This window comes from Furipterus horrens, unplaced genomic scaffold (assembly GCF_987537825.1).
Source record: "Furipterus horrens unplaced genomic scaffold, mFurHor1.1.pri manual_scaffold_1, whole genome shotgun sequence".
NCBI lineage: Eukaryota > Metazoa > Chordata > Mammalia > Chiroptera > Furipteridae > Furipterus > Furipterus horrens.
This window is the reverse complement of record NW_028327171.1, coordinates 208824921-208850189: the sequence shown is the minus strand read 5'-3', so window position 1 is coordinate 208850189 and position 25269 is coordinate 208824921. Positions and strand designations below refer to the sequence as shown.

General features: G+C 37.5%; 1 protein-coding gene across 5 annotated transcripts in view; it reads left to right on the top strand.

Moving 5' to 3' along the window:
* DOCK10 (dedicator of cytokinesis 10) overlaps window positions 1-25269 on the top strand; it is a 135415-nt gene that overhangs the window by 54243 nt on the left and 55903 nt on the right. For all 5 annotated transcript variants that reach the window (XM_090284741.1, XM_090284759.1, XM_090284732.1 and 2 more), the window contains exons 8-22: window positions 170-353; window positions 1640-1725; window positions 1976-2059; window positions 2183-2338; window positions 6879-7100; window positions 7303-7425; window positions 8599-8681; window positions 13488-13610; window positions 16266-16345; window positions 18135-18322; window positions 18796-18861; window positions 20573-20665; window positions 22611-22734; window positions 22928-23049; window positions 23796-23882. In XM_090284741.1, coding sequence (XP_090140867.1) covers window positions 170-353; window positions 1640-1725; window positions 1976-2059; window positions 2183-2338; window positions 6879-7100; window positions 7303-7425; window positions 8599-8681; window positions 13488-13610; window positions 16266-16345; window positions 18135-18322; window positions 18796-18861; window positions 20573-20665; window positions 22611-22734; window positions 22928-23049; window positions 23796-23882 — 1821 coding nt within the window. The remainder of the gene's footprint in view (window positions 1-169; window positions 354-1639; window positions 1726-1975; window positions 2060-2182; window positions 2339-6878; window positions 7101-7302; window positions 7426-8598; window positions 8682-13487; window positions 13611-16265; window positions 16346-18134; window positions 18323-18795; window positions 18862-20572; window positions 20666-22610; window positions 22735-22927; window positions 23050-23795; window positions 23883-25269) is intronic.

Genomic DNA, 25269 nt, shown 5'->3' with positions numbered 1-25269 from the left:
AGAATTACAAAATGATTCATAACCATGTAAACGTGTGTCCTGTTTCAGATTTCTTTATGTTACCAACCTGTACGGAAAAACTTGAGAACCACCAAGACCCCATAAGATATGTCTCTTACTCTATAAGACTTATTTCTCTGGTGTTTTTTTCTTTCCTTTTGTACCAAAGAATAACAGACTAAGAAAATATGCCTTTGAATTGAAAATGAATGACCTGACCTATTTTGTGCTGGCTGCTGAAACAGAGTCTGATATGGATGAATGGATCCACACCCTCAACCGCATTCTGCAGATCAGCCCTGAGGGGCTCCTTCAGGGTCGGCGGAGCACAGAGCTCACTGATCTGGGGCTGGGTGAGAACAGCATGTACCCATCTCCCTTCCTCAGCCAAGGGCGACCTGTGCATTTGGTTCATTTCAATGCTAGAAGTTGGATTACCTGTCAGGTCTAGCTCCTCCATCCCTAAGCAGATTGCTCCAGGAACTTACCCTAAATTTTTTCTTTTACTGGCTGGTGAGTGTCACCACGCACAGGCATGATTTTGAGTTGACTGACAATGAATTGAGGTTGACACCCAGGAAATGGTTTTGGGAATCATTTGTCAGCAATATCATAATGTACGCACCCAGGTCTGATGGGATATAACCATAGAGGGGATGTTTTGTGTTTTACAAACGTTCATTAAATTTAATTAATTAACATTATACTCTGTAAAGACAGATATGTATTAGTTCCTTTTAATTGAAAGGAATGTCATGAATGCTTTTTGATCATATTGAGATCAACTTATGTATATGTGAAAGTTTCATAAATTTTACACAGATTAAAGATTTTTATAAGAAAAAATTTTATTCAGACCATCCTAATTCCCTCAGATGGTTCTAATTCACTCTAAGCAAAGAGAGGGAGCAAGAGAGAGGAAAGAAAGGGTGAAAAGAAAAGTAGAAAAATAAGTGTATAGCTATGTGGAAGACAAGTTCACCTTCAAAGTCAGTCAGTCCTAAAGGAAAACTATTTTAAGACATCTTGCACAACATCATGGTACCTTAGAACCCAAAGTGTCTTTAAGTTCTAGTAGTCTAAGTATCATATGCATTAAAGTGAACAAGTCATGGGATAATGAGAAAGAAAATTATTGTTGATTCTAACACAACTACTATGTATCATAGTAGGTATTTTACATTCATGATTTATTTAATAATATTCAACTAGAGTATTAATATTTACAGAGTCTTAGAGAGATCAAATTACAGAAGCTAGAATGTGGGTTTTTAATTGATGGCCTCAGAGTCAGAATTATCAAAAATATACACACATATAAGAAAACTTTAGTATGAATGGATGAAATAAGTCAAGACAGCCCCACGTATAAATGTTCTATTGCAAGCATTCATAGTTCTTACGGGCACAGGGTGGTACATGGAAAGAATCCCAAAAAGATCATCAGGAGGTCTGATTTCCCAGCCAAGACCTTCTAGCAATATGGAGTACTGGAAGCAGGATACAGTAAAGGCATCTGCTCACCAACAGTCGTCTTTCATCGCTCTTGGGTCTACCTCAGTTTTGATATTTGACAGGCTAGAGAAGTGTGTGATTCACAAGAATTATTTAATAACCTGTCTTCGTGTATCTTTTCAAGATTCGCTGGATCCTTCTGTCACAGGTGAATGCACACCAGAGGAAACAGATTCTCCGGAGAACAGCCTACATCCAGACTTCGCAAAAGTAATAAAGCTGACACAATTTTATGCAAACATATTTGCATTGCTTATTAATTAATGCTTTCATGTAAAAACTGGAAATGCTTTTTTTAAGATTTAGATGAAGAAACACAAAACTCGAAATTAAAAGCATGTTTACGGGTAATATTAAAACCGTGATAATACTAAGGGGCTACTTCTTGCCACATGGATGGGGCTTGTCTGTAAGTACGTGGGTATTTAGACACCAAGAGCTAACACAGGGTTCTCTGTAGTACCTCACAGAAACAGAAGAGACGGTCAGAGCAACTCGGAGCCTGGAGAGGCTAAACCTGTTCTCCATGGATCCAGATATAGATGTAAGTTGGAATTCTTTCTAAGCCGACATGAACGTGATCCATACAATTGTGATTTAGAATTTAGAATTTCTTTCTTTGTATGTGATGGATGTTTTTTGAGTAAAACTGTCAAATTTTTTCTAGACCTTGAAACTTCAGAAAAAGGATCTTTTTGAACCTGAGTCTGTTATCAAACCATTTGAAGAAAAAGCTGCCAAGAGAATCATGGTCATTTGTAAAGCGCTCAACTTCAATCTTCAGGGATGTGTTACGGAGAACGAAAATGATCCGATAACGAATGTAAGTTGCTCTTCTTCACTTCCTATATTAATCAGACAACAGCACACCACCCTAGTCAAAGTCTTTTCTCTTCCTGATAATTCCAAGCACAGAGTTAACACCGTCTAGTATACCAGGGAGCATGACTAACAGCATTTTTCCACATTACAAATGTGCAAAAGTTTTGAAATGGAATTGTCAATATACTGCCATAAAAATTTTCTGTTAACTTAAAGAAAAAGCATCAAAGGGACCGTGTTCTAAGAGCCTTTCCATTAAATTAGCATAGTGGTTCAGAGTTTCCTAAGATACTGTTTGTATCTCCTTGGTAGTCCTAGAGATAGCTTTTAAATCAGCATTTTTGTTTTAAATGTATATGTTTATTTTAATGTGTACAGAACATAATCATACCCTGGCAGTGTGGCTCACCTGGTTGGAGCATTGTCCAATAGATGGAAGAGTCACAGGTTCAATTCCTAGTCAGGGCACATATGTTTCTCTCGCCTTCTCTTTCTCTATCAAAGCAATTAAAAAAAAGAAAAGACTAAACAAATCAGTCCTGTGATTTCATAGTCATTACTGTTTAAGCTAAAGCTAAATAGTGAAATCTAGCAAAATTATATCAGATAAATATTAAATAAATAAAAATACAGATGACATATGTAAATGGCAGGGGAGATAAAAGGTGTTCAATGGCATTTGGAAAATACTGCACTGCTCATTAAATCAATACAAGATTCATTCCTTTTTCTATTAAGTAGACCCTATTGAGAGTTCTCAGTATTCTAGAAGACAATTCTATACTAACTGTAAATGTATGTGTGGGAAGGTTGCATATTTTGAGCATAAACATTATTAAACATTTCTATAAAAAAGAAAGTAAAAATCACTCATAATCCTACCATCAATTAAAATGTCACTATATTGGCATGTTCTCTTTCATTATTTTTTCATGCAGTCTGTTCTGATTTGTAATAAATCATCTCTCAATTGTCATCTTTCACCTCAAAGTCAAAAACTTATTTCCAGATCCATGATTCAGGCCACATTTGCTTTTAGTTTTCTCTACAAATTGTGCACACACAGTTTTACACATATGCATCTCTTTTAGATGGAGTCTTGTTAGTGTGATGCTGATTAGCTGGCAGGAAGGATGAACTCTTTCAGAAAACTTAACCCCTATTGCCCTTGGGTCTTTAGGCACGTTGGTGATTCCCAGAACCTCCTTCTCTCTGGTGTAGGACCCAAAAAACAGTACATGCTATAGACTTAAGGTTCAATAAGGAGAATCAAGTACGTGCCTCTCCTGGACCAGAATGCCTGACTTTTCCACTTACCCACTGTCTCCTCTTCTGCAAATGGGGATAATAATAACAGTAACTATTTCAAATTGTTGTTGTGAAGATTAAACAAGGTAATATGTGGAAAGTACTTAGAGAGTGCTTGATGCATAGTGAGCGTTCATTGAATAGTAACTGTTATTGTAATACGGAAATAGCTTTGAAATTTGTAAATACTACACATGCAAGTTATTGATATTTTCAGTGTCACATGTGAGAATTTTGTTGACAGGAAGCTAAAATTGAAATTTGCTGCAAGTAAGAATTTTCCTCAGATGAAGCTTCCTCATATTTTGTAACTGTAACTGTGCACTGGGTATATGAGTAAGAGAGAAAGTAGTCGAAGCCAAGTTTACTCATCCTCCAGCAAATATTTACTCAATGCATTACTAAGAGCCAGATTTATTGTAGATACTGCGGAAACAGCAGGGAACAAAATAGGCATGCTCCCTGGCCTGTAGAAGATTAGATTTAAAAACAGAAAAAACAAAATAACTTAAACAAATAAATTAACAAGGTAATTGCATACTGTGCAAAGTTCTTTAATATAAACCAATAGAGAGAAATGTAATGCTGAGGAACTGGGGAATGGGTTACTTTAGAGGGGGTGGTCATGGGAGGCCCTCCTAAGAGGTGACTTTTGAACAGAGACCTGAAGGTTGAGAGAGATAAAGTTAGGTCAGGAGAAAACACTCCAGGCAGAAGAAAGAGCAAAGGTGAATGCCCGGAGATAGGTGAGTCTTGGCAAGTTCTAGGACCTGAAATTTCTTAGGAGGACAAGACTGCAGTAAGAGCAGACTTAGGGGGAAAGATGTAAAAAATGTCACTGTGGACATGTGAAACCTGCTAGGCCTGTCTGAGAGCCAAATTGAGATGTCCGTTGAGCAGATTCAAATACAAGTTTGGATCTCAGGGGACTGGCCGTGGACGAGATAGAAACTTGGAAGCCTGGTCAAGGCAGTAAGCCGGAGGGAATTATCTAGGAACTTCTATGTCCATAGAGAAGAGGCCATGAACCAAACATTTAAACTGTGGATAAACAGAAGCACAACCACAGACTGAGAAGGAATGACCGTGGAAGTAGTGATAAATCACAAATAGAGAAAGGGTCCGCGCTTCTGAGAGGCTGAGTGACGTGGAGCCAAGGAGGAGCCCAGACGCTGTAGGAACATAAAGAACGTCAGTGCCTATGGCAGGAGAAACCTACGTGGAGCAGAAGTGTTAGGAGGAGCAATCAGAACATACTTTTTTATTCAGGATTAAAAAAAAAAAAAAAAAAAACAGAAACTTGTTTTTTGAAACTACTATTTGGAAATATCGGGAAAATATAACCCAAATTGTAATGTCATGTAATCATCTCATTAAATAAATGCTTTTTTTTTTTTCCCCCTGACCAGGCACATCCTTTAAGTTCAATCAAAGAGTTGAATTTAGAAACCGAAGTGCAGAGATAATGGGTTTTTCTTTCCAATGCCAGGGGCATGTGACTCTTTCCACGTGGATCCCTTTCTTTGTACAACAACCCATATTCAGAAGCTAAATGTTTGTATCGGGGCCAATCTCCCCAGCAAGAGAACAGTTCTGGCTTGACTGCCTCTCTCACATCTGTCAGGGAGAGGGAGAAGTTGAAATGAAGTGCTTTGTATGTCTATAGAGGTTAAATTTATTTTCCAGTTGACACAAATTTAAAAAACAAAGAAACTGCTTTTTAAAAAATAATCTCATTGTGTTTATAAGCAATGATATAAAAAAATGAATAAAGCAGTCTTACTGTAACTGAACAGCAGTGGTTATGTAATGGTATTAATTTTTTAAATCCTTGCATTGCATATTTTTCAATGACACTCTTATTAACGTAGCTACTTTTAAACTTATTGTATTCAAGTCAATGAACATGTTTTTAAATTAACTGAAATATTTCTTTAAGTTGCTAAAGAGCCAAATACTATACTTAATGAATGAGCTTCTGAAAAAGAAAACACCCTAAAATAACTTTTTATGATGAGAAAACTATTTAACAGCATGTGATTTATTTATTTATTTATTTTTTTTTTTTTAGTGCATCACTGGAAACCAAATTCAGTTGATGGTTTTATAAGATAAAATATTTCTTTGAAAATACAAATTGATGCCAAAACCTTGAACTCATAAAGCTGCTTCACAGCAGAGTGACATTTAAAATGTCAAGTTCTTGAATTTTTTTTAAGAAAAGTACAAAATTCTAAACATAAGAAACCTGTGACTTCATTTGTGAGGCTTTTCAGGTGCTTTATTAAACAAATCCTTATTGTAAAGCTAGTGATTCAAAGAGTAAGATTTGACATTTAAGTCTAAAAGATCGGTTGGGAGAAATAACTGAATCACCATATGAGATTTAATTTCTGATGAATTATCAATGTTAGGTCATTTATTTCCATTCACTAAGCAGAAATGAAAATCAACATGCAGCAATTTATGAAAAATAATAATGATTTTTTTTCTTTTGACCTTCAGTGTGTTTTGAGTTCCTGCCTGAATTATTTTTGTGTAATTTTTTAGTTTTTCAATCAGCAGACTACCGCTACCACAAATCAGGAGTTTTTTTATGAAATAAATTGTACTAGTAAAATACAAAACTCGTATTTTTTAATTGTCTTATCTTAAAAGATAGATCATTGAATTTTATTTTATATCTGGTGTTTTGTTTCTAACAGTAAAGCATCTGATAAGTGTTGCTAATATTAAGGAATTAATCTAAAACCCTTGTTAAAGCTAGCCACATTACTGCATCTGAAAGAACACCAAGTAGCTATTAAACATTCAGCCAAATCCACAGCATGAGTGCATCTGTACAATGAAGAACGCTGTCGTAATTTGTTTTTTTGTGTATAACCTGCTTGACCACAGAATAGAGGCAGACGACAGGCTTCAAACTAAAATCAAGTAGCATAAGCAAAATAAAGATATTTTTGTAGGCACATTCCAGCATTAGAAGCTTGTAGTTAGTTACATATGTAATTATCATTATACATGTATGGAATTACATATACAAAGATTTGTTGATTTCAGTCCTTTTTCTAGTTAAAAATCCATTCTTCCTGAATCTTTCTTTTTTTACTTTCTGTGATGCTCTGGCAACATTTTACAAAACTTCAGCAGTTTCTGGTTTTGAGGGGATTTTTTTTTATTTGTTTGTTTGGTTGGTTTTTGTCCAGCCCATGAGTTTTCTCTTTTTCTTGCAGATTGAGCCTTTTTTTGTGAGTGTGGCACTTTATGACCTCAGAGACAGCAGGAAGATTTCTGCCGATTTTCACGCGGATCTCAACCACACGGCTGTCAGGCAGATGCTGGCAGGGGTTCCCGTGGCATTGGAAAACGGAAACATCGACACACTCACTCCGCGACAATTAGAAGAGCCTCACGTCAAGGGATTTCCGGAGGAATGGCTGAAGTTTCCAAAGCAGGTGGTTCTTTGGTCTACTCGTGATGGGACTGAAAATGGTGTCCCATTGTTGTTACCTCTACTGTACATAAGACAAGCAATTGCTCAAACAAAATTTTCCTTAAAGCTGCTCTTTAAAAAGAAGTGGATTCTTGTAAATGTCTTCAGTGCAGTTTCCTAGATGCTTCTTAGCGTACTATTTCTAACTTCTCTTTTGTACACAGGCTATATTCTCTGTAAGCAACCCACATTCTGAAATTGTTTTGGTGGCCAAAATCGAGAAAGTACTAACGGGAAATATTGCAAGTGGTGCTGAACCTTACATTAAGAATCCAGACTCCAACAAGGTAATGCATAATCTTCTTCACACAGAATTTCAATTGATTTCAAAAAATGAAATCACGTTGCCTGATGAATTATAAAGTTTGATCAATGAAGGTCTCAAAATTTCCACTTATTAGTAAATGAATATTCATCAGAAACATTTTAAAGTATATATTCTTGGTTTATGCTTTGTGACCCAGCAGTTTTTGACTTTTGATCATCTATTAGTAGATATAAATTTAAATGTGAATAAAGCTTTAACTCCAAGAATCAAAGTGTTAATAATAATGAAACATTAAGATTAAGCTGACTAGAAACAAGTTAATACAGTTTACTAAGACATCACTAATGCTGATGGGAAAGTACATAAAGAAAGAAAATAGGCAATTGCAGATCAAGTTATAACAGCACTTAAGTGCAGAAAGGAAAAACAAAGGAAATACTGAAAGTTCTTTGAATGGTGGGACTATGGGACATTTTTTTTCTTTAATAATTGAATGTTACTGTTTAATAGAAAATAAGTATAAAAAGTCTATATTTTCCACACAAATAAATATATTGAGAAAATAATGTGTAACAAGTGAATTTGAGCATATGTGACAGTTTAGGGCAGAGCTTAACATATTTATCAGATTTAAGGTTCGGCAGACTAAGATGTGTGGGTAGATCCAGCCTGCCAGCTGTTTTTGTAAGTAAAGTTTTATTGAAACGTAGTCACATTTATTCACTTATAGATCATCTCTGGCTGTTTTCCTGTTCCAGCTGCAGAGTTGAGAAGTTGTGACAGAGACCATCTGGCCAGTGTATTTACTGTGTGACCCCTTACAGAACAGTTTTGCAGACTTCTGCCATAATAAATAAAAGAATATACAGGACAGACTCTGGATATGAATTTAATTAACACTTTGCTCTCAATATTATAAGATTTTTGAAGTCAGAAGAAAGGGAAAAAGCTGGTATTCCAAGACAAAGTTATATTCTTTATTTGAAATTTCCAAATGAAAAATAAGAAAAATGTGATACAGTAGTTTGAACACAGAGACTACCATTTGGCTCTGTAAGGGGTGCGTCTGTGGCCAGGGAGGCAGAATTGCACTGAGTTTCAATGTAAGATAACACAGGAAAGAGTTTATTAGAATTTTACATGGGCAATTTGTAAAGTGATGTTCTAAACAATATATTATGTTTTTCCTCAGTGTGCACAGAAGATACTCAAATCCAACAGGCAGTTCTGCAGCAAACTGGGGAAATACCGCATGCCATTTGCTTGGGCAGTCAGGTACGTTGGCAATTGCAACCAACAGAATAGAAACGCATTTATAGTCTGCGTTGAAATCTTCAGTCCTGAACACCTCTGTGTTACCTGTTATTTTTGATATGCCAACACCCAGAATAATGCTCATGTGTTCATCCTTATAAACATCTTGAGCTCCCCAGAAACATGCTTTATAAGACAACTGAGCGACACAACTCATACTAGACTGGGACTATGACATATGTCTATTGTGGGCATAACCAGGTATGCTATGCATTCTTGGTAGGATCAGATCAAAGTGATAAAGCATTTATTATATATATTTGTTTTATCAAACACTTGACACTGTATCATCCTTGAGACTTTGGTGTGCTTAAAATTCAGATGAGCATACTATGATTTCTTAGGCCTCTGCATGTTTTTATCCATGTGTAAAGCACAGGTCTGTACATGGATGTCTGGATGAAACCATCAGAATGATCATTTAGACTCTCTTTGATCTGGGTACTGACGAGTATAGCAAAATTTATCAGTACCAATCGACTCTGATAGAAATGCTGAGTTACGTGGACATTGATGGGGGACTCATCTTCCTGGAAAGATAACCTCTGCGTAAAGAACAAAAATTGCTTTTTGGATCTACTCAAACATCCATTATTATTGTCCTCCTCAAATCTCTTTGCATCTTTCTTGGTATTAGAATGTCTTAAAGGAGGAAGAGTCAGGCATAGACATAAGGAAAAAATGGTCATCAGTGAACCAATCGAATGAACTAAAAATGCTACAAAACGAGACTGTACCAAGTAGTCATTTGAATGTTGATAATGTCATCCTCATGGAAATAACTTTAAAATCCAGAAGGAAGAGAGAAGTTGTTACTTATGCCATGTTTTAGTCTCAGACTTCCCAGTGATGAGCATCACCAGAGTAAACTCACCGATATTTGTTACAGTTTTGAGGAAGTTACTTAACGCTGGGACAGGTGAGCGCAGGGAAGAGAAATGTGGAAGCCTGGGCAGCAGTAAGCCAATAGAGACTCACTAGTCTCCAGGAATTAGTTTGCTCTAAAGCAGTGTTGTAGTAACGGAGAAGGAAACCAGGCCCAGGACTGGCAGAGAGGGAGTAGATCAGGCCACTACTTACAGATTGTAACTTTGGAAAGTTTCCTTTCCTATCCTCAGGGTCCCCCATCTATAGAATGAAGCTGACAATACCTGCCTCATGAGCAATAAAGTATAATCTCAGATGCAAAAGCACATGGCATAAGCAGGTCATAAATATCACTTTATCTCCCTTTTCTCTCGCTCCCTACAGGGACAGTTATGCTAGGGTATTCTGCATGAAAGAGGTGTTAGTGCAATACTGAACCCTCTTTGATAATGGTTTATATTTCTCATCAGCTTCAAAAGAAAGGGTAACTTGTAATTGGCTGTGCAAACTTTTTTTATATTGATAAATTTTCTCAGCAGTTCCCACAAGAAAACCTATTAGGGCAAATAAAAGCAAGATATCTCTTGGCGAAAGTCAAATATTTCAATATAGCAAAACGACAATAGTGACCATATTTTCTCTTTCAGAACCCAGTGTTGTTCTGAGGTTTTAGAAGCAGGCATTTTAGAACCAGAGCGGGGTTTGAAATCTCAATTCTGTTTACTAGACAAGTGAACTTAGGCAACTACCTGTGGTCTATCTTTACCTCGTATTTTTTTAAATGTATAACAAAGGAATGATAATACCTAATTTACTACTGCATGGGTTAATGAGCACTGATGCATACCCAATAAAAGATGGCCATTATTAGAAGTCATTATTTCCATATGATTATTATGAATTCTCTTGTGGAGATCATATGCACCTCAACAAGTCTCCCTATCTAGTAAATTCAGGGCAGTGAAGAACAGTGTGAGAAAAACAAGTAAAAGAATTATCCATCATAGAGCAGTAAGGAGAGGTAACCATCCTATTTTGAAGATGTCTCATGAAATACGTTGGATGAAAGACAGACGAAGTTTCTAAGGAAGCTGGGTGTATTATCCACAATGAAAGTAATCACCGGTATGTCTAGGACAGGAAAGCCAACAAAACCACAAACTCACGCTACACGAATGCCTGATTGGTGGTTTGGTTGTTGGTTAGGAAACAGTAGACACCACCAATTTGTGTATATAAATTTATGCTTTCAATTTACATAAACATCTCCAGCAACTGAGGAAAATGCTTTGCAGTACAGTTCTAAAGATTTTAGGTTTGACCACCCACATTACCTAACCACAAATATAAGATGCAATCAAAGAACATTTTAATTTTCCCTTTATTATGTGGAACCTGCTTCAAATAAATGTCACCGAATCAGAGGAGAGCTTGTTGTTATTCATGGCATTTTGGCATAAGCTAGATTCCTGACATATTTCAATACCCTATTGATAATGTTCATTCTCTGGCTACTTTTCCTTTCTAGTCTATTGCCTAGTTTGCCATTTGTTTTCACAATATATCTTTGAGTGTACCTTAAAACACTTGTGGCCTTAAAACCAGCTGTCATTAAAAAGCATAGAATTGACAGTTTAACTTATGACCATATTTTCACCCAGATCGAATCATCCCACCCACCATGTCCCACAGATGCTCAGTGCTATGAACATTTTATCTGAAATTAATGCGATGCATGTTCTTATCTTTGACACCAGCTATGGTGCCATTTTACAGAAGAAAATGTTTATTCTGGGGATAAGTAGAGAATACATTCAGATGACTACATAGGGCATTTTCCACTCACTGATTCCAGAGAAAAATTAACCCTTACAAACACATTGTGTTGTGAAATGGGACATTCTCCCTACATTTCACCCCCAGAATCATATGGGCCTAAATCTATGCCAAGACTCTGATTTCTTCTACTCTGTGTCATGCAACATTCTAAACGGACCAATGTACAACACTGGATTTTCTTTAAACTTAAATGAAACTAGAATAAAAATGTTATTCTTATATCTATACACTTAAAGATTTCAGGTATGAAGTGCAACAATGTCCCCAACACATGGCTATTCAATTCCTGTTTGAATCTTTCCAGTGACAAGTCAGTTGCATCTCGTTGTGGTTCCTCCTGTCTTTCTGTAGCTCTACTGATTAGAAAGTCATTTTGTAAAAAAAATATTTTTAAACTGCCCAATAATCACTTTTATATTTTGTCTTCCATGGCCACAAAAAAATATGCCAGATTCTTTCTCTGCATCGTGGCTGTTCCTGCTGCTTATGACGGAAGCTCTCAGGGATACCTAAGTTTCTCTTCCTTGAGACTAAATACCGCATTTCCCTCAATCATACCCCAAACGTCATGATTCTGAGACCCTCACCATATACTGATTATCACTCAGCTGTGGCAACTGGAATGAGATGGTGTCCCGAGCATCTTCAAACCATCTGTGTAAATGAGTCAGTTCTGTGTTCTCTTGCCAGTTAACACATTGATCAAACAAGGACAGTGTGTCTGGTAACTGGGAGCAGTACTTTCTGGTGCTGTGCTCCTCACTCTCTTTACAATGTCTCCAATGTAAGTGAGCTATTTCCAAGATAGAGCTGAGGATAAGAGGAAAAATGAGTTATATAACTCAGGTCTATCAATATATATATATGCAGCGGCTGGTTAATTTTATTTTTAATCCTATTTAAGTTCAGTTAACTTCCTCCCATGTTGGGAAATACATCGTATTTATTTCAACACATTATGCATTCAAATTAAAGCCCTGTATTATATTTAAATTTAAAAATCTTCAAGTTAAATATTTTCATTCTGCTTCCTCAGTGTTATCTGATAGCGGACCTTTTTTCCTTTACTTAGTACTTAACCAGAGAAAACTGAGAAGAAAGATTGAAGGAGTCTAAAAATATTCAGATAAATTCCTGGCATGTTTTCTGTATTATTTGACATTAAAACTCTATGATAAGATATCCATTTAAATGGCCATTTCAGCCTGAGCACTGAAATCTTTGGTTATTTTAAAGAGTAATAAAATAGTCTAGTTAAGTTCCTTAGGTTAGGAGAAATCAAAATTCAGCATTTCTCTAACACTAAAGAAAAATCAATTACACATGCATCTACTTTTCCTTAGTAGGCCAAGTATGATGAATTATGAGGAAGAAAATCTGACATCAGATATGCTGTGTACACTAGCTTGTCAGAAAGTGTTGCCTTACATTACTATATTGTTTGGACAAAATCAATGTATGTATTTTAACTGAATCTATATAGTTGCAATGAGATGGATCAAGGAAGGAAATAAATGGCTAAGATTCATGGCAGTCTCATTATTTAATGCAAAATTCTGACTCAAGTATTCTTCATTTCACATTTGTCTCTGTCCTAATATTTAGGACTCAACACACTTATCTTCATGAGAATGTTTTAAGAATCAGGCCCTCCATGCACAATCTTATCCCTTCTCTATACATGTAAAACCTAATGGTACCACTCAACTGAAGTGGCCCTGGCTTGCTCAGGAAATAATGACAGGGAAATAGCATGTTCTTCCTTTTCAACTTCACGAATACTCCAAGGTTTCGATGTTACTAAAACATGAATAAACATAGCAGTAATATGGGCTGCTGTCACTTTCGATACTGAGTTGAACATAAAAATTTAAGTATAAATATAGTGTGTAAATGAAGCTTTTGTCTAAGAAGTTTTCTTGTATTTTCAGTTTATAGGTATTTTATAATGGAAGTTTATTCTATTATAAATGGGAAACTTAATCATTTTAATCACCTTCAAAACACAACTCTGTCAACGATATCCAAATACCAACCTAAATAAGTATTATTTTCTTTCAGATCAGTATTTAAGGACAACCAGGGAAATGTGGACAGAGACTCAAGATTTTCACCATTATATAGACAAGAAAGTAGCAAGATTTCAACTGAAGACCTACTTAAACTAGTTTCAGATTATAGAAGGTAGGATTTTTTGGGTACTCTTAAAACTAACAAAAATCCACCCTACCGCTACTACTGATTTATAAGGGCTTAAACAATACTTGATTACCTTATTCTCAAATATCCATATTCCTCCAGAATGCAGATGACTTCACATATGCCCAAATGGCACTCACAAGAATATACTAGCCCGAATTATATGGAAGCAGTGTGAAACATTAAACTGTGTTGGTTACCTATTGCTATGTAACAAATCACCCCAAAACTTAGCAACTTACAAAAACAGCATCACTTGTTTTGCTCCTGACTCCATAATTTGAGCACAGCAAGACAAGGGGCATCAGCTGGGCAAGGTCTGCTGGAGCCAGAAGATCGTCTTTTAAGATGGCTCGCTTAATGAATGCCAGGTTGGGGCTGGATCTTGGCTGAGAGTTCAGTGGAGCTGAAGTCTAGAGACTTTAGTCGCATCCATGGACCCTCTCCATGAGCTACCAGGGTATCCTTATGGCTGGGTTCTGAGAGTAACTGCCCCAAAGGATAGAAAACAATTACTGCCAGTTTCTGAAGACGGGGGTTGAGAAAGCTCCACAGTGGCAGTGCTGCCATAATATAATACCAAGTTGTCCCAGAGCCTAGATTCAGACAAAGGGAACATAGGCGCCACTAAAGAGGAGGAGAGTTAAGGAATTTTAGAACTCTTATTTTGAAACTTCACACCGTGATTAATTGCTGTGGATACAATAATGTATAATATTTCTGTCATTCAAATGCTTTTGGAGAAAATGATGACAGCTAATGTTATAAAAGGAAAAATACAAAATCCACATTTTTAAAATGAATCAACATACATTCAATATCTTATGACAGTATGATCTTTCATGACGAACAACTTACCTTAAATTGGTAGTCCCCAAATACACACAGGGTTCTTATACTCTTGGCCCCTTTCCCAAATGTTCACTCTCTGCTTCTCCTGTCTAAGAGCCAGCAACCTGCCGTCAATTAATTTTGTTTATCCAAAACAAAAACAATACATCACATCTAAACAAACATGATTAATATTTTCTGTAACTTCAATAATGGATGTGTTTCTATTTCACTGTAAGCAAATTTTTCCCAATGTTTCTATTGTTGTTCTGGAAAGTAATTAACCCTTGCTTAGAAAATAAAATAAAGATGAGAAGTAAAATCCAGGGGGGGGGGGGTCCCTGACCCAATATGCCTTTGTTGTGGTGCTTCTTACACAAGGAGACCCCCAAACCTTGACTCCCAGACAAAATCCCTACATTGGCCTTCCCACAACTACTACGTGGAAATTAAGAGCACCTTATCGCTTTGCTTGCTTGCCAGTGTGCTAAGACATGAAAAATTATACTGCTGAGAAGGGAATGGTCACATTTTATCTGTCTATAGCAAAGAAACTTTTCACTGTGGCAGGTAGAGGGCATCTGGAAGAGCAAGTACCATTCTAGTGAGACAGTAAGTTATTTTGTAGACACATAATCCCTATGGCATTTAGTCTCAGTATGATGCTGATAAATGTTTATCAACTGATTTATACTGATGACCATTTCTACGGTGTAAATTCTCCTCCCATCGCTGATTTCAGGCTACCATTAGGGTTCCACCAAATGCAGGGCTGGGAAGCAAAGTACACACCATTATGTAACGTTTCCACCTTACAGACAGAGGTAAATAACCTCAAGATTATGGATAACCTTATCATGCAGTAAAATAATTAGCGAGTGATGAATTTTATTACCTTGGGATTTAATATCATTTGTTTAATGGTAAGTTCATATCATTTTATGTTTAATAATGGCCATGCTTAACAATTGGCAGGCAAAATAAGTGAAAATTTAACAATCGGCTCTCACAAGCTGGGAAGAGTTGGCTCTGACCTACCGCTGTAATTATCCTACCTGTCAAAGCAGATTTCCCAAAAAAGGAGAACACTTGAAGTGGTTAGCAGCCACTCTCACTTTACTGTAGAGAAAGAGGGACAAGAAGGTTTTGCTAGGGAGAGAGAGGGAAAGAAATGCAAGGACTCCAGAGTGAGGATTCGGGATTCAGGATGAGTGAATGGGAAGCAGGGATCAACAGGAAGGAAGCATCGGCTCACATGTGCAGGGTGAGAGAAGACAGAAGAAGAACCAAGATCAGGAAAGGGTCCTCCTTCCCCGGGACTGTCTGTGAAAGGGAAGAAAGCAGACTTCGCACTTCACACTTGTGCAAAGACCAAAGCTGCTCTCTGGGTCTCTCCAGACTCCTTATGAAAGTAAATCACTGACATCAGTTTCAATATGAGGCTTTTTCATTAGTAAGACTTATCTATTCACTGTGATACTTGTTTGGCCATTTATGTAAATGATATCAGGAGTAGGTACAAATACATGTCAACCATTCTTCAGAATATCTGTAACTTAACCCCTGCCTGATTTTTATTTTTATTGGCAATATCACATAAATTTTGGTTTTTGAAATCAAACTAGCTATATAAAGCCCTTGACAAGATTGGTTAGGGTCTTCCTGATTACAGTTAACAAAGTTCAGAGTTACAGTTGACTGTTTTCTTTCCTTGACAACTAGAATAATTCAGTGTGTGTGTGTGTGTGTGTGCGTGTGTGCGTGCGTGTGTGTCCGTGTCTGTGTTTCTATGCTGGCATACTTTCACAGAGCTGACAGAACAAGCAAAATGCAGACCATCCCCGGAAGCCTGGATATTGCTGTTGACAACATTCCTTTGGAGCATCCAAGTATGATGATGATGTCATAGTTTGCTTGTAGAGTTTTGAATATTTAGTGTTATTTTAGTTAGTTGATTAGATGGTTGAGTACAAAGTTTTCTTTGGGTATTCTTTTTCTCAAAGTTTGAGATAAATGGAATTTGTTATTTTATAGAAATTTGGGGCTTCTTATTTCTTTATTAAGACTATAAGAATAGTAAGACAGGAACTATATTCAGGTAACTTAATAATTATCTGGTATACATCATATACCAAGCAAGGTATTAAATTATATTATTTAATCCTCAAAACTCTGAAGGGTTGCCAATGTGGAAACTCAGGTTTAGAGAGATTGATAAACTAGTAACCCTTAATGGGAAGATCTATACTCTTTCCAATTTCTTAGACTCAAAATACACAGCTGGTTCTGCCAGAATTACTGTGAATACCACGCGTAGCCACCCCAGTAACCATGCAGTGATTAGAGCTAGGATATCTTTAGACTCTGTTATCACACAGAAAGCTGCTATCTTTTTTCAGACTCGTGGTCAAAAGTCCTATTTATGTCAGTGGAAATTTGAAATTCAGGAAGAGCTTTTAATAACTTACAAATAAGGGTTTCAGAATTTATTCCTTAAGTGGTGAGATCGGTTTTTGTTTTGTTATTTCTGGTTATGCCATTTAGTGACATTCTCACTGATGCAAAGAATGAATACAGGCCTCCCAAAGTTAACGACAGACAGGGATAGGGTGATTGCCACGGGATATTTGAAGCACCAGTAACACTCTTTTCTATTCTTATCATTTTTCCACAAATCATTTTAATAGGAAATAAAATGAGCATTCTAACTTAAGCCATGTTCCAAATCACTTTTATATTGATTGTTGTGAAAAAAAACAGAGGACAAACTAAGCCATTTCCCCTCCCTGGTATGGGGGATGCGGCTTTTATTACCTATGGAAAAGAAAAATAATGAAAGAGAAAGCTCAATTATTCTCTTTGTAAAGGCTGCAGGGCATTAGAGAAAGTCAAACAAATAATAAGAATATTGTAATTGATTTTTGAACAAAAAGCCTGTAATCTGATTACCAAGCATATTTAATCATTGTGTTATTTGAACACAGGAAGATTCCAGATGAAATAAAGAAAGGTTGAAGACCTCGCTATCTGTTAGTACCACAACTTCAGCCTCCAAATTATTTAGTGACAGAGGTTTCGATTTATAATTCCCTCATGGTCTTATTTTTTTTCTTAGCTGTTCTTACACGGTTATATTTTAAAAGATTGTAAAAACTAAAGAGAAAAATATATTTTATCTAATAATGCCAGAGGGATTTCAGACCTATGTTGTGAAATCACTCTGTAGGGAAAAAATAACTGTTAATCCATTTGGCACTATCAGTGATAGAGCCACTGAACAAAGTTTTGTTCTAACATGTATCCATATCTGTATTACTTTTATAGCATTATGCTTAAGGTCAGTGGGTTAATTCTTATCTTATAATACCTGGTGGGTGTGCTCAAAGGACCAGTAGCTAAAATTTACTTTTTATACCAAGCTTACTGAAAAAAGAAAATAACTATAAACCCATCCAAAAGATTTGCCAGTTTTTAAGATATCAGTTTTGGTACTAAATATATAGTTTGATTGTCTATCATGCCTACTTCCTACAAATTTTTCATGCTAGCATAATTTAACATACATTGGGATAAAAAAAATGGACTTCTTATTTTGAGTGAATTAATTTTAAAATATGTCAAGTATTTTACTTAAAACATCATATTAAATAACAAACTCTTATTTTCTGATTTTTAAAGACTGTGTAACATCGTCCTTTATCCCTGTCAAGCCTTTCGATGTGACGGCTCAACCAGAACCCACGGTGGAGGTAGAAGAGTTGGTTTACGACTCAACAAAGTATTGTCGTCCTTATAGAGTATACAAAAATCAAATTTACATTTATCCCAAGCACCTCAAGTATGATAGCCAGAAATGTTTCAATAAGGTATGATATGTTTCTGAAATATCATCTTCTCTCCACTATTTTTAGACCATGTTAAGATGGTTTCTTGAAAGTTCAAATACAAATTACTGTAGTTCCTCACTTTGGAAATGAAAATGATTAATAAAGGGCAATGATGAATTTACCATTAAAAGGGCTAAGGATGCAGTTTTGTAATATATTAATAACCTTTCTAAGCCAGCCCTAAATAATGTTCTAGATTTCTTTTTAGTTTCTTAAGATACTCTGAAAATAGCTTACCTGTTCCTTTTTGATATGAGGCTCTTTCTTCCTTTTTAAAAAGCTCTCCAAATTCTTCTGCTATTCCTGAGTACTATGGATGTCACGAGAAAGTATTGGGTATTCTACATTTGGGGGGGTTTAATTAGAAACTGCTTATTTTGGGCACTTAGATTGTTTTCTGGTGTTATATTACAGGCCGTTACAATTTCCATTTTCCCTCTCTGTGATTCCAGGCACGAAATATAACCATGTGCATTGAATTCAAAAATTCCGATGAAGAAGGTGCCAAGCCCGTGAAGGTAGGCCTAGTCCACCAGGGGACACGGCATTCAAGGGGGCGGGCCGCTGCATAGGTTCTCTCTGCCACTGAGGGGCTTTTTATTTGAGAGTGGTTGAAGGAGAAACAATTCAACACATTTATTTTAAATTTCCTAAAAGGTACCTGATGTAATAGCCATCGTTAACTAAATCTACTGAAAGTACCAGGCTTGTGGCTCTGCTTAGCTGTTCATGATTTGGATAAAAAGAAAACCGTTCTAGTGTGAAATAAGTGCAAAGCTTCCTCTCTGGAAGACCTTGTCTTTTTCAAAGATTAGCTTGCCTCTCAGTTCAGCATGCTTTATTTAAAATGCCACATTCCAGCTGGCCTTTGGGTGGCCTGTCTGGACTGGTACACACTGGCCTGATGGCTAATACAGTGGGCCTGTAACACACTCACATTTATGGAAGGTGGCCTGAGGAGCCAGGAAATAGCTCTGGGATGTCAGTCCAGCTTGTTGGTCACATGATTTAATAAAATCAATAAAACTAGGATGTTTGCATGATCTGTGTTGCCTTACCCTATTAACCTGCAGCTGGGTGGCATTTTTCAGAGTTCATATTTGATATACTGTTTTTATTTTAGGGGCTTCAAACATAAAATAACCTACAAAAATAGAGAGGAAAATTGTTTCTACTTGGCCGGTGGCCACATCTTCCCAGTTTCTGTGAATCAGGGGAATGAGATAGTCAAGGACAAAATGAATTGCTAACTAACCTCCAGAATTATCTGAGGTCATCTCTTAAAACCTTCTGTCAGGTACCAGTTGTATTCTCTGTGTTAAGAAGGCTTGTAGCATTATTCAGAAAAATAATCAATTTGAGCGATTGACTAAATCATGCCGCGGAGAGACTTCCTTAAAATAGCCTTGAGTACTCTCTGCATCCGTAGGTCCCAAGGTCCACAATAGCATCAGCACCAGGAGAGAAAAACAGAAAATGAAGTGGAGTTGCCGAGCAAGCAAACGCAGGGACCAGATGGCAGACACACAGGCCTGTTAGAGCAGTGTTCCTGCAGAAAATTCTAGGAAAGAGGAGCATTCGCAGGTGTGAGGGTCCCCTGTGTCATTGCATTCGAAAGCATTGCATAGATATAGCAGGTGCCAGAAGAAGCACCCTGAGCCCCGCACTAAGGATGCTTGCAAACTGCATGACTGGAAAGTGCCATGTCACATGCCCTGGACCTGACTAGAGTCATTCAATGTGGTGGAGCCTGGACCCAGCTCTATCCTTCCTGCTCAGCATTCTTGGATGGGGGTTGGCATGTCAAGGGCTGGGGTCCAACCAAGCCTTGTGGTCACCCAACTGATTGCCTCAAAATCTGGGCCAGTGCTGGATACCACGAGCCCCTCCAAGCAGCCATCCTACAGAAATCAGAATGGAACAAAGGAGATCTTGGCTCGTAGTAACCAAAAATTAGGTAATGAGCTGATTTGAATGTTCAGTGTCCATGTGATACCTAAGTGATGAATTAAAGCTTTCAAATCTTTCTTCAACAACGCCTCATTGTATAATTAATACAAGGTAGCAGATCAAAGGACTTCAAAGTTAATTAGATGTCCTCTAAACCTGGCAAGTTATCACAAAATTCATTTCCATCCCAGGATTGGTAGCTGAAGAGTAGTGGCCTTTTCTGTGCTCAGGGTTAATTTCAGACACTCATAATTGTTCAACTCATCATTTCTTAAACAGTGTATTTATGGAAAACCTGGAGGGCCCCTCTTCACCTCAGCCGCCTACACAGCAGTTCTACACCATTCCCAGAATCCGGATTTCTCAGACGAGGTAAGGGCCAGGCCTCCACTGCCCCCAACAGCTCCTAAAAAGATGGGTGAGTGGACTAGATAATGGATATTGATAAACACTCACTGTAGACCACACCTCAGACTGAGGACATGCCTCAGCAGACATTTAATCAAGATTTAGAAATTACATTAATTGACTGTCGCTCCAAAAATATGTTGCAGATTCTATTAGTTCAGCCCAAAATTGTCTTTAAAATATGATTTCTTTGGATTCCTTTCAAATGAGACTAATTTAGTTTCTTTTATTTTTCTGATCAGTATAATAAAAATTGTGTCAGATAGCGTTTACCAATCAATTTCATGTCATAGTGAAAAGAACGAAGGAATAGATAAGGTATGAGCCCACACTATTGCTTACAACCTGTGTGAATCTGAGTGGCCTTGGACCCCCTCAAGTCTAAATGTGGCATGGAACAAGACCCACCCCAGACAACTCTCAAGACTCTCTTATCACATGGGTAAAAAGAGAAATGTTCATTCTATTGTATTATTAATCATTGTATATTTTGAACTGTATATTGGCTTTTTTTTAAACCAAGTTAGCATGTTGGTATATAAAGAATATGTAAGCTTGCAAACCATGACAACTCAGGACTTCTCAAATTTTATCATGCATTGGAATCACCTGGAAAGCTTGTAAAAGCACAGATTACTGGAAGCCACCCCAGATTTTTGGATTCCATATGTCTGGAACAGGGCCTGAGAATATGCATTCCTAACAAGTTTCCAGGTGATGTTGATGGCTACTAGTAATTCCAGGGACAACACTTTGATAATAGGTGTATTAAATTCTTTCCTGAATAACGTGAACTAGATAGACATACAGATAGATAGGTGGATAGATGGATGGATGGATGGATGGGTAGAGGCACAGAGAGTCTAATGAATAAGCTAGCAGATAATTTGCATGGCTCTCTATCACCTTATTGCTTGATTTCACTATTCTGGAGACTACTTACTTGCTGCTGTTGAATGGAATGCGGCTTACCTGCACAGGATCCTAGGATTCCAGTGCAACGTGGTGAGCAGAAGACAAGGGTCCATGTCCTGAAAGAGCCTATTACTAACGAGGCTGTAATCTCAGTGATGCAAAGCCTGCTAGCATATCTTTCCTTGGTTCCTACCTGTCTATCATCCCACTCCCAAGGCTGTTGGACGGTTTAAATGTAGAGAGTTTCAAAGCACATCTTTCCCGGAACATGGAGTGTGCTCCTCATTAAGTATATTCTTAACCTACACCAATTTTGTTTTGTTTATTCAGAAGCATTATAGTTACAGCATGACCTCTTCATAAAATGGCTCTTTACTTAGTTATCACAATATATTTTTTTATACAATATGCTACATATATTTTTTTGTTATTTTTTTAAATGCATAAGTTACATCATTTATTACTGTCACATCTCTCAGCAATGTGCCTATGATTGCCTGGGGATTTATTAAAATCCAGATTCTGACCCCATATGTCTGGGGTAGACTCTGCATTTCTAATGAGCTTTCAAGTGATGCTCATACAACTGGTTCATGCACACCCTCTGGGAGGCAAAGAATTACCATTCTCTCATTTTGTGCCCCTTGATGATAGGTCCTCAGTCTGTGCCTTCTTTACATTCTACATTTATGTCTGTGTGTGTGTGCATGTGTCCATGTTTAATCCAGATACTATAGGAGCATATCTTATCTGAAGAGACATACTACATATTCTAAAGTATCATCATCCACCACAATAAAGAAGTAAAAATATCAACATCTTAACACATTACTGCTAGCAGCATGGGTATTTATTGAGAGTGAAATCAGTACTTCTAACACTATTAAACACAGACCTAGATTTCAGTTAAAGAACTTTTAAAAGAATTTTGTCTTGCCCTAACCCTGGACAAATGATTCTAATCTCAGGCCAACTATTATCGCTTTCATTGCAGGTGAAAATTGAGCTACCAACACAACTCCATGAGAAACACCACATTTTGTTTTCTTTTTATCACATCACGTGTGACATAAACGCAAAAGCTAATGCCAAAAAGAAGGAGGCTCTGGAAACATCAGGTACTGACAGGGAGCCATCTGAGACCACTTTACATGTCATCTGTTGGACCTGAATTGGACAGTGTTTGAAAAGCTCTGATCTCTTCAGTTTTTTAGTGAAGTTTTGTATTCATGAATGATACATAACTTTAGTTCTCCTCCTCACCCTGGAGGTTTGTGCTCAAAGTTTTCTCTTTGTCATTCCTCTGCCCAGTTGGATACGCGTGGTTTCCTCTGATGAAACATGATCGGTTAGCTTCTCAAGAGTACAATATCCCAGTAGCTACGAGTCTGCCTCCTAATTACCTAAGCTTTCAAGATTCTGCAAGTGGAAAGGTATTGAGTGATGTATAATTTAAGAGGGAAAATGAGCTAAATGGCATGAGGTTATCTTCTCTCTGCTATTTGAATTAACCCAACCATATATCCATTTGTAATTATGAATCAAGTGCACCTATAATATTTTGACTATCTTGTTTACTTTATGGCCAGTAGAAATGATCTATTACCACATTGGTCTCATTCACCAATATGGCCAAATGTATTTGCATCTTTTATGTTCTATCTGTGTAGCAATGTAAGTTAATGGATCAAGATGGTAAATACAGTATTCCCTCACTTATCGCGGGTATTACGTTCTAGACACACACACCCTGCGATAGGTGAAAATCCATGAAGTAGGAACCTTACATTTATTTCAGTATTTATATATATTTTAAGTCCTTATAAACCCTTCCCACACACTTATAAACCGTTCCCAGCCCCTTATTAACCTTTCCTACTCCCTTATTAACCTTTCCCACACTTTTATAAACGCTAGTTATGTTCTTAAACATATTCTACACTCTTAAACTTACGTCACTTTAACAACATACGTATACAGTACCGCAAAATCCCACAATATAGCGAAAAATCCGCGATAAATAATTAAATATAATATTTTTAAAAATCCCACGATACAGTGAGGCCGCGATAAGCGAACCACGATATAGAGAGAGACTCCTGTAACATACACTAAATAACCTGTTTATCTGTTTTCTCTCAAGTTGCCACAGTGACGGTAACGAATACTTCTTTTGCAGCATGGTGGGAGTGACGTGAAATGGGTTGATGGTGGCAAACCTCTTTTCAAAGTATCAACATTTGTTGTGTCAACAGTGAATACTCAGGTGAGCATGATGTCTGGAATGTCAGCATCTTCTCCAACATGTGGAATCCCAAGGTGTCTCTTATATTTATGGGAGGAGACTCATCATTTTACAAGTTGTCAGAAGAGCTGGCAATTAAAAAGGAAGGCTGTTTGTGGCATAATTATATGCCTGTCCCAGGGGAGATAGAATGTCCTAATCCATAAGAATATTGGCACCCAGAATACCAGACATGTGTTTATCAAGATGACACTTTCCTTGGAAGGTGGTTTGCTTTCACTGACAGCACCCAACTGTTAAAAATGTGAAATGTTAAAAATAAAGACTTTGGACCTTTATCTCAAAAGTAAGTCTGATTCTCAATGCCCAGCCAAGACTCCCCAATCCTATACCCCTAACTCTCTAAACCCATCTTTCCTCTGATGCCATCAGCTCTGGTAAAGTCCCACAGAAGCTCGTTCTCTGCCCAGTCATGCCTTTATGCATCTCAGAGTGCACCAACCGAGTTTTTTTTTCTTGTTTCCAGCTGCCTTCCCAGGTCCCTCTGTAACTCAACACAACTCATCTTTCTCTGCATCCACTTCCTCTCCCCGCGCACTCCTGTCCCGGGGGGACACATTTGTCTTTTCTTTATCGTATTATTTGCCTCAGTTTTCCGACACCCAAGGCCCTCGGTACCACTGGGCCTGGCATCTGCTTAGGTTGGCCTTTTACCACTCAGCCTTCCCTCAGCCCAGAAGGCAATCTCTCCCTCACTGTGTCCCCGCTGCTCCCCTCCCCTCCCTCCTTGGCCTGGCCAGCTCCTACCCATCCTTCCCATCTTGACTCAAATGTCACTTCCCTGTTCCCTGAACTTGCAGACATGGTGGGCCTTTTTGTCTTCCACCCACATGGCACCCTGCTTCTATTGAGCACTTATCTGATTATGACCAAATAGGTATGTGTGGAAGTTGTGAGGTGCTATCTGTCTCCCTGACATAATGGGAAGATCACAGAGGGAGGGAGAGGGTTTCCTTGCCCTGCATTCAGTCCGCCGTGCCTGCCAAGGGCCTGGAGCAGAGTCAGCTTTCAGTAAATAATAATCAAATAAAGGAATACATGAAATAACACTGAAAAATAACACACACACACACACACACACACACACACACATGACCTTAGGGGAACCCAAACCACAGATGCCCTTCTAGAATTGACAAATAGCAGCAAAATACCCAGAGAGTATGTCTTTACCCAATTCTGTATCTCACTTCCTGATTGCATACCTCTGACCCCTCAGCACAGAATTTAGAGAATTTCCAAGGTGCCACTCTCTTCAGGAAATAGCGTTAAAGGGTGTAGTAGTTTGCTGGGGGCTGACGTAACAAAATACCACAAGCTGAAGGGCTTGAACGGCAGACATTTATTT